Source organism: Halichoerus grypus, chromosome 2, assembly GCF_964656455.1.
Source record: "Halichoerus grypus chromosome 2, mHalGry1.hap1.1, whole genome shotgun sequence".
Classification (NCBI taxonomy): Eukaryota; Metazoa; Chordata; class Mammalia; order Carnivora; family Phocidae; genus Halichoerus; species Halichoerus grypus.
This window is the reverse complement of record NC_135713.1, coordinates 152,182,921-152,196,062: the sequence shown is the minus strand read 5'-3', so window position 1 is coordinate 152,196,062 and position 13,142 is coordinate 152,182,921. Positions and strand designations below refer to the sequence as shown.

Sequence of the window (13,142 nt, the reverse complement as noted above, 5' to 3'; positions counted from 1 at the left end):
GCTCCTTCAGAAAGCAGATCCAACTGGCTTTGCCGAAACCTTTGTGAGCTGATAGATCACGGGGCCAGAAATGAGGCTGGGTTTGCAAACTTATAATGGGTCCCTAACTCTTTGGTCCCACCTGCTTGCTTCCTTCCCTTGTGTTCATTCAGTCATCCGTGGGCATCCGCTGGTGCTTTACTCTGCCTGGCTCTGTTCCAGGCCATAGGGTCCTGTAGCAGACACGGCCTCTGTCCTCAGGCTCAAAGCCTGAGCCCTGTACCACTGAGATCTGGACTCCTAAACAACTTACCTCCCTGATTTCAGGAACACGGGGTTCCCAAAGCTGTGAGACCCAGCAAAAGTTGTACTCTGAGGAAAATGTATAGCCATAAATGCTTTCATTATTCTTAAAAAAGAGAGAGAGAAAGAGAAACAAAAGGAAGCTAAAAAAGCTAGAAATTGTTGAAAGAGAAAGCGAACTTGGTTGAAAGGGTAAATCCAAAAGCAGGAGTTTAGGGGGAAAAAAAAAAAGATAAATTTAAAAAAGGAAAGAAGGGTACCTGGGTGGCTCAGTCAGTTAAGCGTCTGCCTTCAGCTCAGGTCATGATCTCAGGGTCCTGAGATCAAGTCCCGCACAGGGCTCCTTGCTCAGTGGGGAGTCTGCTTCTCTCTCTCCCTCCCCACCTCTTGCTCTCTCATATAAATAAAATCTTTTTTAAATTTTTAAAAAATAAAATAAAAATTAAAAAATAATAATTTAAAAAGAAAAACTCAAGAGCTTGTTGAGGAAAACACAGCAAGGACCATCAATTGGTCCAATGCTACTTAAACTATTCTGTACCACAGGAAAAGAATGAAATCTCTAATTTATGTAAAGTTTTTGTGGTTTCGTTAATAGAAAAACCTGATAAAAACCGTAAAAACCCAGAAGCGAAATTAACTTACGTAGATGCAAAACTCTCAAAATAGTACCAGAATGCATTGATGAATCAAAAGAAGATTAACACTGTAAGTAAAGGTTTATTCCAGGAGCACAAAGTTTGTTTAAGAGAGAATCTATCAACATAATTCATGACATTAACAAATTAAGGAGGAAAAATACGATCATATCAACAGATGCTGAAAGGAATTTGATTAAATTTCAGCATCCGTTCCTTTAAAAAAAAAAAATCTTAATTAAAAATAGTAGTGGAATACCAGGAGGTATTATCCTAATGGTTAAATACTAAGATAATTTCAGTTAAAATAAAGAACCATACAGGGATGCCTACTGACAGTGTTACAACACGTTCAAGAGGATCAAAAAGAAAAGAAACCAACATTGGTGAAATATCTCTTTGCCTTCTTGATCGTATGTCTATGTACCTTAAAAACTCAAGAGACCAGGATAGAGAATCGTTGGAATTAAAAGTAAATGGACAGTAGATAGAGAAATATATCTTTTCAAAAATTAGTACTGAGAGGGGCGCCTGGCTGGCTGTCAGTAGAGCATGCAACTCTTGATCTCGCGGGGTCGTGAGTTCAAGCCCCATGTTGGGTGTAGAGATTAGATTCTTAAAAAAGTAAATAGATAATTTTTTAAAGCGGGGAGGGATACCTGGCTGGCTCTGTCCAAAGGGCATGCGACTCTTGATCTCGGGGTCATGAATTTGAACCCCACGTTGGGGGTAGATTACTAAAATTAAAAAAAAAAAAAGCAATGGAGGGAAACCTACTCTCCTTGCTAGATATCAAAAAACACTGTAAAACTATTGGAATAAAATCAACATGGCTTGGTGTGTGGAGTCATAGACAAGCCAGGGGCAGTAAGTACCAAATCTGAAAGCAAATCTTGGCACACAGGAACTTTTATTATATGGCCAAAGTTGGCATTTCACCTCAATGGGAATAAATTACAGATTTTTAAAAAATATTTCTTTTATTAAGTAAACTACGCCTAACCTGCGGCTCAAGCTCACCACCCCGAGATCAAGAGCCGCATGCTCTACCAACTGAGCCAGCCAGGAGCCCTTGATTTTTGAAAAGTAAAGCGAAACTGACAAAACTAGAAAAATAAAATAAAGTTGGACTCACATTTACACCACACACAAAAAGAAACAAAAATCAGAGGGATTAAAGTGAATGTAGACGTTTAAATGAAATGAAAATACTGCCCACCCCCCAAAAAATCTAGAAAATATGAGTATACTCTAGTGACTGGAAACCCAGGAACTGCAAAAGAGCTAAGCATGTTGGACTATCTGAAGAGGGACACTTTTTAAGGGCGAAGCAAACAATCGCTTGGGGCGGGGGGGATTTTTGCAATGCAAAAAACAGTTTATATCTACAGCTGTCAAGGAGCTTGAACAAATCAATAAGAACAACCCAACAGGAAAAATACGACACAGCTATCTAAAAAAAAAAAAAAAAAAAAAAAAAACTAGAGCTCTACCAGGTGAAATAGTGGCACAAGAAATTTATTGAGTGAAGAAAGTGAAATGCACAAAAGTATATAATATGATGCAATTTCGGCACAATGGTGACTAAACCCAGTGGTCCTAGTGTGTACGACGCATTCATGATAAAATTGTGTGGATCTGGGAAGCCTGGGTGGCTCAGTCGATTAAGCATCTGCCTTCGGCTCAGGTCATGATCCCAGGGTCCTGGGATCGAGTCCCACATCGGGCTCCCTACTCAGCGGGGAGTCTGCTTCTCCCTTTGCCTGCTGCCCCCCGCTTGTGCTCTCTCTCTGATAAATAAATAAATAAAATCTTAAAAAAAAAAAAATTGTGTGGATCTGTGCCTATATACTAAAGGCATTTTTCGTGGCAAATACTAAGACTAACTCGTTGTCAACCCACCAACAAAAACAAACCCCAAGAAAAATAAAAATGGGCTCTAGACCCATCCCTGTATGTCACAATAAACATTGTTAAGCGGACCCCCCCCCATCCTTTTTTTCTATGCTTATGTGTATACTCTTACACAAAATTAGGATCATATCGTTCTGAGGTCTGTTTCTTCTGGTCAGCTTTTCTCACGTCCCTGGGCATTTGCTGACGCTATGCTCTCTTCCCCAAACACCCCATCCTTTAAGCCTCTAGGAAACCCGCCGTTGGAAGCCCCCGATAGAAAATAGATGTCCACTCTGAATTCTGTCCTCGCCGGCTTTCAGCTTTCTCCCATTCCTGGAAGCACGTTTGTGTAGGTCTACCTGGTAGGAGAGTGTTTCATGTGCTCCTCACCTCTCCCGTTAAACTGGGGAGCTCCTTGGGAGCGGGAACTCTGCCTCTCTCATAAGTGTGTCCTCATGGTGCCTGGAACGCACACAGTAGGCATCCTAAGTATTGTCGCTGTACAAAGGGGTGTAGGCTTCCTGCCTCTCTTGCACGGAGTGATCGCAAAGACCATACAGGTGAAGGAGTGATCTAGTTGCTTGGACACCGGACGGAGAGCTCGGAGCTGGGAAGGAGGCCAGACTGAGCAAGCCCCGAATCACCCACACCCACCACCCCCCACTCCCTTTCCCAGAGTCCTTCCAAACGCTCGGCAAGGAACCACCCGCACGCAGGGCTCCATGTATGATATATATTTATATATATAATTGCTCTCATTTTATTGTACTTTATCCTCTTTTTACAGTAGATCTGACACAGGCATTAAATAACTGCAGAGAGAGACCACAGGGGCGAGGGCAATGCAGGAGAACATGGGGACCCGAAGGGGAGAGACTCAGAGCAGCGAGAGGGAAGGAGGGAAGGGTCCGTCTGAGGGTGGGGTGTGGGGGCTGCAGTGTCAGAAAAGAGATGGACCGTTAGAGAGGGCAGAAATGAAGGGCACTATCGCTCAAGAATACCAGAGGCCCCTCGTGGAGCATTCTATGGACACTATGGGGTCGTTTAAAAACGCCAAGGGGTCTGAAGGAGACGGGGGGCCGAGACATTCAGAGCCTAGACTGAGGGGCTGTTCGCAACCTTCAGGCTGACATGCGGAGAGGGAAGGAGTTAGTGATTAGTTGATAACATGCTAAGAGAAACCAGAGGGAGGACGGTGGGGGTAGCTCTGGGCCCGGGGGGAAGGAGGTGAAATAATCCCAGAGCCAGCTGACGTTTCCAAGGTGGCCACTGGGGACCCAGCCAAAATGGCTGCCCCTCCCCCAGGGCTCCGGGGAAGAGTGGAACTTGAAGGATATTCTGGGAAAACAAACAGGGAGAAGTGAGCCATCGGCAAAAACAAAGTGGACATTCAGCCTAGGTCAACCCCATCCCTCTGAGGAGTGCCTATTGACAGGAAGAGAATTTTCAAGAACCAACGGGCACTCCCCTTCCAGACCCTCGTTCCCAGCACACGCCGCCACCAGAGGGTGAGAAGACTGATGTGCCAGAGAACAGGGAAAAGGCCACAGAGCCACCTCGTCCTCGATTACAAACAGTTGTCTTTCAGAGGAGGGAATGGGGATGGGAGGGGGTGGGGACAGGCCGGAGGAGGAGCCGGATGCGTCCAAAGCCACCAAGACAGGGACCGTGTAGATGGGGCAGAAAGTGCGGGAGAGACAGAGAAAGGGGTGAACCGAGATGTGTGTGTGTGTGTGTGTGTGTGTGTGAGGAGGCGGATGAGTGTGAAGGCGGGTGTGAAGGTGAGCGGGCAGGCATTTTCTATAGCTCTCTGGGGACGGAGGGGTGGAGACACCCCACTCCCAGCTAAACCAGAACCAGAACAGCTAACTCCCCTGGGGCCGTCCCGGGATCCTGTCTCCCTGCCTGTGACCGAGCTAGAATCAGCTAGAATCGGGAGAGGAAGGGGGGGAAACTGAGGGCTGGGAATCACAAATGGCAGTCAGGCTGGGTTCACAAGTAAAGAAAAAGGGCGTGAGGCTCCAACAAGTCATAGCTCTGTTATAAAAAATACCTTTGGGGTGGGTGAGGGAGGGATCAGGCAGGGTCAGGGACATTCCAGAAGCATCCATAGGAAAGAGGCGGGGGCAGGAGGAAGGGGCCTCAGGTTTTGTTGATGCGGAGTTTGAAGGCCACGCGGCCGGCAAACTTGTCTCGCTCGTCGTCCGTGGCGATGTTGGCCGCGTTGATCCGGCATTCCACGTTCACCTCCACGTTGGGGGTCACGTTCAGGAACTTCACGGCCACCAGGGGCTGCGTGTAGTTCACCTGGGCCAGAGGAGGAGAGCAAAGGTCCAGGCCCGTGGCAACTCAACCTCCTCCCCAAGGACCCCGCTCCCCTTGGGGAGCCGCCAGCCCGGGCCCCCCAGCGGGACTTACGTGGAACTTTTTGCCATAGTAAGGGAAGTACATGAGGTCAATGTTGCCATTGGCAGGGAACATGACAAAGCTGCCGAGATTCTCAGCATCTTCATCTCTCTGTGGGGGCGCAGAAGGGTGGGGGAGAGCATGCTGGGGCGCCAGGAACCCGAGAGCTCTCCAGACGTCCCTCTGTTCTTCCTTCGCCCCCAAATAATTTCTGTCTCAGATCAGTTTCCCTTGGGCTGTGAGCCTGTATGTGTGTGTGTTTGCCTGTCTCCTCCGTCAGACTGGGAAGTCCTGAAGGGCGCTAATGATACTGAAAGCCGTCCGCTACACTCCCACACCGAGTTCTTACCCCTGTCTCAGGAATCGGTTTCTGGAGCAGAGCCGAGAGAGAGAACAGATAAATGAGTAAGGGCTCAGTAGGCAGGGGAGGGGGTAGCGGTGTGAGTGAAGAGGGACAGAAAGTTTCTAGAGAGGACAGAGGTGGGGTCCAGGGACACTGAGTGGCGGCGGGTGGTGCTAACTACCAGACACCTAGAAAGAACTGAAGAAGGAACAGGTGAGCTGCGAGAGGGAGAGCGGAAGTCATGGTTATCAGGGACTAGACGAGAAGGTGGAAGGGTTAGGGATAGAAGCCGGGAGCCAAGGCTTGGGTGGAGTCAGGGAGGCGGGTGTCTATCCACACAAGAGCGGGCTCCTGCATCCTAGAGAGAAGCAAGAGGGGTGGGAGCCCCTTGGGAGTTCGAGTCACAGTGGCACCCACTCTTACCCCCTTGTCCCTATAGTGAAGGGGCCTCTGAGAGCAAAGAAGATAAGGAGAGATCAGTGCATTAGGTGGAAACCACGAAGGGCACGCAGGTGGGCAGGTGGGCAAGGCCCGATAAACTCACCTTCCCCACACAGGTAACATTCATGCTCTGATTGGCTCCGGCGTAGAAGTTGATGACCTGGAGGGAGGAGAGAGGGAGGAGCGAGAGAAAAAAGATGATAAAGACACAGGTACCCAGCCTTCCCTCCACACACCCCAGCCTCCGACGGCCCCATCTCTCCTGTTCTCCCAGCCACTTAAACACCCAAAAATCTCTCCAGCATCCAGCAGCCCCAGTGAAAGAGAGCGTCTGCCAGCAGAGGGTGGGCCCGGCCCCTCCTCCTTGGTCCTCCCCGGTGACCACGGTCACACGTACCCGGTTCATCTTGATGAAGACACAGGGCTGCCCGGTGCTGTAACCGTAGTGGGTCGGGTCCCCGATGCCAGAGCAATTGCCCAGCTGGGTTCGGTTGAACTGGCAGGCACGCTTCGGGTAGTTGAGAACTCCATTATCCGGCTGTTCATAGTAGCGTCCAGGGCGGCACACGTCATTCTTCTGGGCTTGGATGGAATCGTTGTAAGCTAAGGAGGTGGGAGAGACAGGGTCATGGGCCCGCTGTTCTGCCTCCTGGGTCCCCCAATCCCCTGCCTGAGCTCCCGCACAACCACACTCACGCTCCAAGAACTTGTTGAGCTTCTGAACGTGCTGGTCCCAGCTCTCAGCATCACTGACGTTGACAATGACATCAAGATTCTCCGTCTTGGGGCGAATCATCAAGCCTATGGCCGACAAAGCCGACATATATATATATATATATACGATGAGGGAGCACACACACAGTGAAGAAGATGGACATAGGGAGCAGCAGGGTGATGGATGGATGGGGTGAAGATGTGAGATCGTCTTCACAGGAGGACGATCTCCTGGGGACAGAGAGCACCTCCCCAGGTCACAAAGCTCTCCGCCGCAGGAAACAAGAAGAAAGGCGGACTTCAAGCACTCCCTTGTACATGGCAATCGGGCCACCAGAACCAAGCCTCTGTGAACTGTGAGTTCTTGGGCTTGTAAGTTCTTTTTTTGGAGGCTTGGGGGGCACAGGGCCAGTTAATGGCGGGTGGGGAGCGTGCATCACTCACCCGGTGTGGCCAGTCGGTCCTGGTACTTGGGGGTATGGTCAGAGACAGTCTGCAGCATGACCCACATGGTAAGGGTGAACATAGCCGTGAGGAAGCCATAGAAGACGAGGTAGAAAAGGAGGATAAAGGCTAGGGAGGAGGAAATGAGGTCAGCAGGTTCCAAGGCTCCCGGGATGACCTCGCCTATCCCCACACACCCGTCTCCCACTCGGAGGTTCAGCACGGGGACGGGTCACAGAGTCTTGGGGACATCTTAGAGCCTTCCCTTGGGAGCACAAGGAGACAAGCTGGAAACAGGCAGTTGTGTCTGGCTTCCAGCCATGGCTCCCAGCCCCCTCCGGTCCTAGGGCACCGTGAAGCCCAGCCTTGCGGAGGCCACAAGAGACCTAAATTCTCGTTGCTGGGACAACCCCAAGTATAGGCCACAGTCATTTTGCATCAAATTATGTTCCCAACTTCTCGACCATTCACGGCCCTGAAAAGGCACCACATCTGTGATTGCTGCATTGGTCCTCGTGCTTCAAGCTGTCCATCCAGAAAAAGGACTTTTTACACCAGCTCTGGCCGCCATTCACAACTAAACTCTCACCCCATCTCTCAGACTACGGACCCTCACGTTCAAACAGCAAACCCTTCTCTCCCCCGGCACCCTACACAAGTCAGACCTTGCACGCGAATCCTGTCTACCTAGGACATCTCTCAGAGCTGTCCAGAGCCTTCAACAGTCACCCCACCCCCAATTCACACACAGCTCCCAAGGCAGAGGCGGAGAGTAAAGGTGGACTATCCCAGAGCCTTCCAGGCAGAGAACAGGTGCTTGCTGGATGGACACGGTGTCTGCTGTTGCCACCACCCAGGACCCCCAGTCCTTCCATCTCAGAAGACACATTCCCCATGAAGCTTCTCTAGATTTCCCCAAGCAGTCAGGGACCCCTCCAATCCCAGGGGCTGGGCCTCCAGTCCCCCCCCCAAGGCAAGGACTGCACTGGACCCACCTCCAGGGCCCCGGGTGGGGGGTGCTGATGGGAATAGCGTGCAATCAGCGTGGATGAATTGCAAATTGTGTCACACAGGGTCCCCCATGCTTCGACTTCCCCGCTTCACAATCCCTTTTGGAAGCTCGCCACCCCTCACCTGCACTCAAGTCCATTACCAGACCCCCCCCCCCGACTAGAGATAACTCCCTCCACACACCTCGAGTCCTGCTATGGGTTGGGGAGGTCCCAAGGCACCCCAACCCCACAGACACGCTCTGCCGGATGATGTACGCGTCTCCCCACCTCTAGCATCTACTCCTCCCTCCGCCTGAGACATCTGAGCCGAACATCCAACCTCCAAAATCTCCCAGGGCCACCCCTCCCCACCCGCCCCCCACCCACAAAGCAGCCACAGAAAGCTCCAAACGCTCAGCAGTGGGATACTGACAACTTCCGCTGTGAAGAACCCCCCACACACACCCCCACCCTTCCAAGACCCGCCCCCTCATGAATGTTCCCAGGGTCCAGGGGATGGGCACGAGCTAAAAATAGACGGGCTTGGCTAGCTAGTGAGAGCCAGAGGGAGGGAAGGGGCGCTCTTCTGGGGAAGGCGGGGGGGGGGGGGCGACCATGCGGAGCGGACCTGCCCCGAGAGGGAGCGCGAGCGCCACGGCGCGGACACGCGCGCACGGCCCGCGACCCCCCGCGCGAGGGGGCTCCGCGGGGGGCGGGAAGGCGGCGGTGACCTACTTTCTCCGCCTCCGCAGCGGCCGGCCGGGGAGATTAGACCGGCGATTCGGTCCCCTCCCAGGCCAGAGCCCGGCAGGGGGGCCGGACGCCGGGGACCCGGGAAGGGAGCTGGGGCCGAGCCGGCGGGACCCGCTGCCCCCCCGCCCGGCGTCGCCCGGCGGACCCCCGCCCCGCCCCTCGCGCGGCCCGCCCTGCGTACCCCAACTGGTGCCGGTGCGGCCCATGAACTGGTGCGTCCTCGGGTTCCACACGAACTCCTTCCACTCCTCAACCACCTGCCCGCAGCTCTTCTTCTCCTTCTGGATGACCATCTTGGCGGCGGGGGGCGAGTCCCGCGCGGGGCTGGGGGCTGCGGAGAAGCTGGGGTGCGGCGCGCAGAAGCCCCCCCCGCACGCTCCGGAACGCGCGGGGAGCAAAGGCAGAGGGGGCGAGGGAGACCCTCCTCAGCTAGGCAGCTGCTGCAAATTCCGGGGCGCACGGCCACGCGCTGCGGGGTGCTGGCAGCGCGGCGTAGGATGCACGGATCCTAGGCCCCCCAGCTACGATGAAAAGGGGGACTGTCAGAGCAGGGGAGGTTAGAAAGGGGAAGGGGTGCGGTGCAGCCTCACCCCCCCCAAACCTTCTAGAAACAAAATGAAAAGGGATGCAAAAATAGACGGCTGCAAAACCGGAGCTAAACGCAGAAAAAATAGGGGTGCAAGGAGGCCGGGGAGGGGTGGGGGAGGGGGCTGCCCCGAAATCCGAGATGCAAAGGGGCTGTGGAGAGGGGCCGGGTGACCGCTCAAGGCTCTTCCGCCAAGCGGAGACCGCCACACGAGTGGTGGCTCGGCCGCGGGGGTGGGGCAGGGACGCGCAATTGGGGGACAGCCAGGGATGGGGGTCCCCCAGGCGGAGGCTCCGCTCCTCAGCAGTGCGGGGCCGGCGGTCGCGGCGCGCAGTCTTTATACTCGGCGGCCGTGGGGGTGTCCGCCCCCTTCCCACCCCCAGAAGCCCCGCCTCCTCGCCGCTGGCCCGGGCGACCTCATACATATGCAAATATGGAGAAAGGGATTGGGTCCGCCCCCCTGCCGCCTCTTCAGCACCCGGAGGTCTCTCCCCTCCCCCCACCCCAGGTACTGGACGGGATCAGGTGAATGGAGGGGATGGAGGGCGTGTCGGGGCGGAGGAGAGGGAAAGATAACCCCGGAGTGACACGGAGCTGGGGAGGGAAGCCGTTCTGTGCTGAGAAGGGGCCCCAGGCCGGCCGTTGGAGACTAAGATCCGGAGACGGACAGGGCCAAATGTGAGAGGAATAGAGAAAGCGCCAAAGACCAGGACAAACAGTAGGGACGAGTGCTAGAACAGGCCACACAGAGATGGCTAGAAGTCACCAAAGGACGGAAATCCCCTTTGGGGAGCAGCTACCACCCACCCAGCACCCCCATACCTCCTGCACAAGTTCCACGGCCCCTGGTCCTCTCCAAGCCTAGAAGCTTCCCCATGTCCCCACCCACTCTCTGGGCGAAGCCCTTCCCCACACCACATTCCCATTCCCGGGCCCTAGCATTGCCCTGAGACCCCGGCCCCGGACCCAGGTGTGCTCAGGTGTTGTGTCTCCCCACCCCCATCCCCATATCTGAACTCCCCCTTCCCCGTTTGCCCATTTGGATCGACAAACATTTACTGAGTACCTACAAGAGACCTTATGCAACTCTAGCCCTGGAGAGGCAAAGTCACGGTTCTCCTGGGGCTCAAGAGACCCACAGACTAGTAGGGGGGTACAGAGCCTCTAGAGACCTCGACTTAAGAATCATTATCTGTTACTTTTCATTTCTCTTCAGATCTTGTCACTTTCCCTTGGAGAAGTGTTTTTTCTCCTTTCAACTATCACCCAATATCCTTGGCTCCCGTCCTCAACAATGCCTATTCTGATTGTCAGCCTCCCCCTCAGATGCTCTCCCCCACCTTCCCCGAGCCTAGCTTCATGAACCCGGGATCTGCTCAAACAAGGTTGGTGCTCAGAATAGCCTTGTGCTTGGGTGAGTGCTCTGCTGTCACTGTCTTGGAACTCTTCATAATTTTATCTTTGAACTTGTAATTTGCAAGTGAAGTCCAATGGGACAATGGAGTGTGCGTGTGAGCAGAGGAGATGCAGGTAACATGCCTTTCGTGAGGCTCCCTGGGCACAGACCCACCGCACATGGGAGCTCAGCGAGATTCAAAGCGAGGACGAGGTAAGCGTGTTATGCTATGCATACACCTGAACCACTCGGGGTGCTGATCACTGAGAGGCCACACGTTACGTTTGAAGCGGACCTTGCTTGGAATACAGAAAGAAGGCAGTGGGGGCGCCTGGGTGGCTCAGTTGGTTAAGCGACTGCCTTCGGCTCAGGTCATGATCCTGGAGTCCCGGGATCGAGTCCCACATCGGGATCCCTGCTCAGCAGGGAGTCTGCTTCTCCCTCTCCCGCTCCCCCCCTTGTGCTCTCTCTCTCTCTCACTCTCTCTCAAATAAATAAATAAAATCTTTAAAAAAAAAAAAAAAGAAGGCAGTGGTGTTCTAGAAGACATGGGTGACTGAGGCGTCTTACTCTACCCTTTCTCCGTCGTGTAGGCTACTTCCTGACTGAGCCAACCACTTCTGCTAGCAAGGATGACACGGAAGGAAGGGGAGCGCTGAGTTGCCCATAATTCCTTTTCTTCTCAGTCCTTCTGTGCTCATCAGAAAGCTGAAGGTAGAAAAATGGTAGTTTTTCTTTATTTCGAACAACGTTAAATAGCAGAAAGTCCCATGAGAATTCAAGGAAAGAAAGGCAGAAGAAAAGGAAAACATTTTCTCTTTCAGGGCTTGACTGGCCCTTTCCCCCTGCTTTTTGAACAAGGGATCCCACATCTTGGTTGTGCACTGGGTCCTGCAAATTATGCAGCTGGCTCTGGAGCAGGCTCTGGATTAATTTTCTCAAGATACAGTTTTAATTAGGCCACTCCTCAGCTCAGAGGTCTTCAATGGCTTCCTGTTAGCTTGCAGGATGGAGTCCTGATTCTTTTGTCTCTCCTTCAGGACATTCCACAATCTAGACCCAGCCTGTGTCCCCAACCTCCTTTCCCACTAGGACCCAACTCGTCTTCCGCTGGAGCTTTGCCGGCCACTCCCAGGACAAACTGTGCTTACTCCTGGCTTCACACCTTTGCCCATTTCATTCCCTCATCCTGGAAGACGGCCCGCCCTTCAGAGTCCAGCCCCAACTCCCATTCATTCATTCAGTGCGTAGGCTAATGAGCAGTTACTTAGAGCCAGGCACTGTTCTGGTCCCTGTGCTCCCGGGACTCCCGTTCCAATAAATAATAAAAACCAGCAAACAAATGAAACAATGCATTATAATATTATGCAGGAAAAATAAAACAGCGTGATGTGCCAGAGAGCCCCTGGATGGTCCAGGAGGGCCTTACCAAAGAGCTTAAGGGTCAGTGTGGGACCCGACTAACCCAAAGGAGCCACAGGGACCTGTAGGAGAAGACTCTTCCTTCCAGGAGGAGGAAGATTAGCGCAAAAGCTGGCCTTCAATGAGGGAAGGCAAGATGGGTACAGCCAGAGATCCAAGAGGGAGGCAGGAGCCAAATCATACAGGTCAAAGGGCGTAGTTTGGATTTTAATCCAACGATCACAGAAGCAATTCTAGGGTTTTTTTGGGTTTTTTTAAAGATTTTATTTATTTATTTGAGAGAGAGAGAGCACATGAGAGGGGGGAGGGTCAGAGGGAGAAACAGACTCCCTGCTGAGCAGAGAGCCTGATGCGGGACTCGATCCTGGGTCTCCAGGATCATGACCTGAGCCAAAGGCAGTCGCTTAACCAACTGAGCCACCCAGGCGCCCAGAAGCAATTCTAGGGTTTTAAGCAGAGGAGTGATGTGATGAGAGTTCATGAAAATCACCATGGCTGCAGCGTGGAGCGTGGACCACGGGAAGCAAGGAGACCCATGGGGAGGGCTTCGCAGGAAACTGTGCAGGAGATGTGGAAGTTCTAGAGGAGGGGAGCAGGTTTACAGGTGGAGACAAGAGGGAAGGTTCAGGATCTACGGTGGAAGGACCGTCACAGGAACCATGGGGGTGACAGAAAGAGAGGAGTCGAGTCTAATGCCTGGGTTTTTGTCTGGAGTAACTGGGCTGAAAGCTCAGACTTTGAGCATTTTGTGAACAGGCCTTTGTCTTAGACTTCATATATATCATATCCTCCTATATCCAAGCAACCCACGGAGCTATGGAAGATAAAG

At 52.9% G+C, this 13,142-nt stretch overlaps 1 protein-coding gene across 1 annotated transcript; it reads right to left on the bottom strand.

Moving 5' to 3' along the window:
* Window positions 1-3,535: 3,535 nt before the first annotated feature.
* On the bottom strand, window positions 3,536-9,784 carry ATP1B2 (ATPase Na+/K+ transporting subunit beta 2). The gene is made up of 7 exons (XM_036066355.2): window positions 9,091-9,784; window positions 7,165-7,293; window positions 6,703-6,807; window positions 6,404-6,609; window positions 6,110-6,166; window positions 5,235-5,333; window positions 3,536-5,123 (listed from the first exon to the last, which is right to left on the bottom strand). Exons 1-7 carry the CDS (start codon window positions 9,200-9,202, stop codon window positions 4,959-4,961), a joined length of 873 nt encoding a protein of 290 aa, XP_035922248.1. The 5' UTR covers window positions 9,203-9,784; the 3' UTR covers window positions 3,536-4,958.
* Window positions 9,785-13,142: the final 3,358 nt, after the last annotated feature.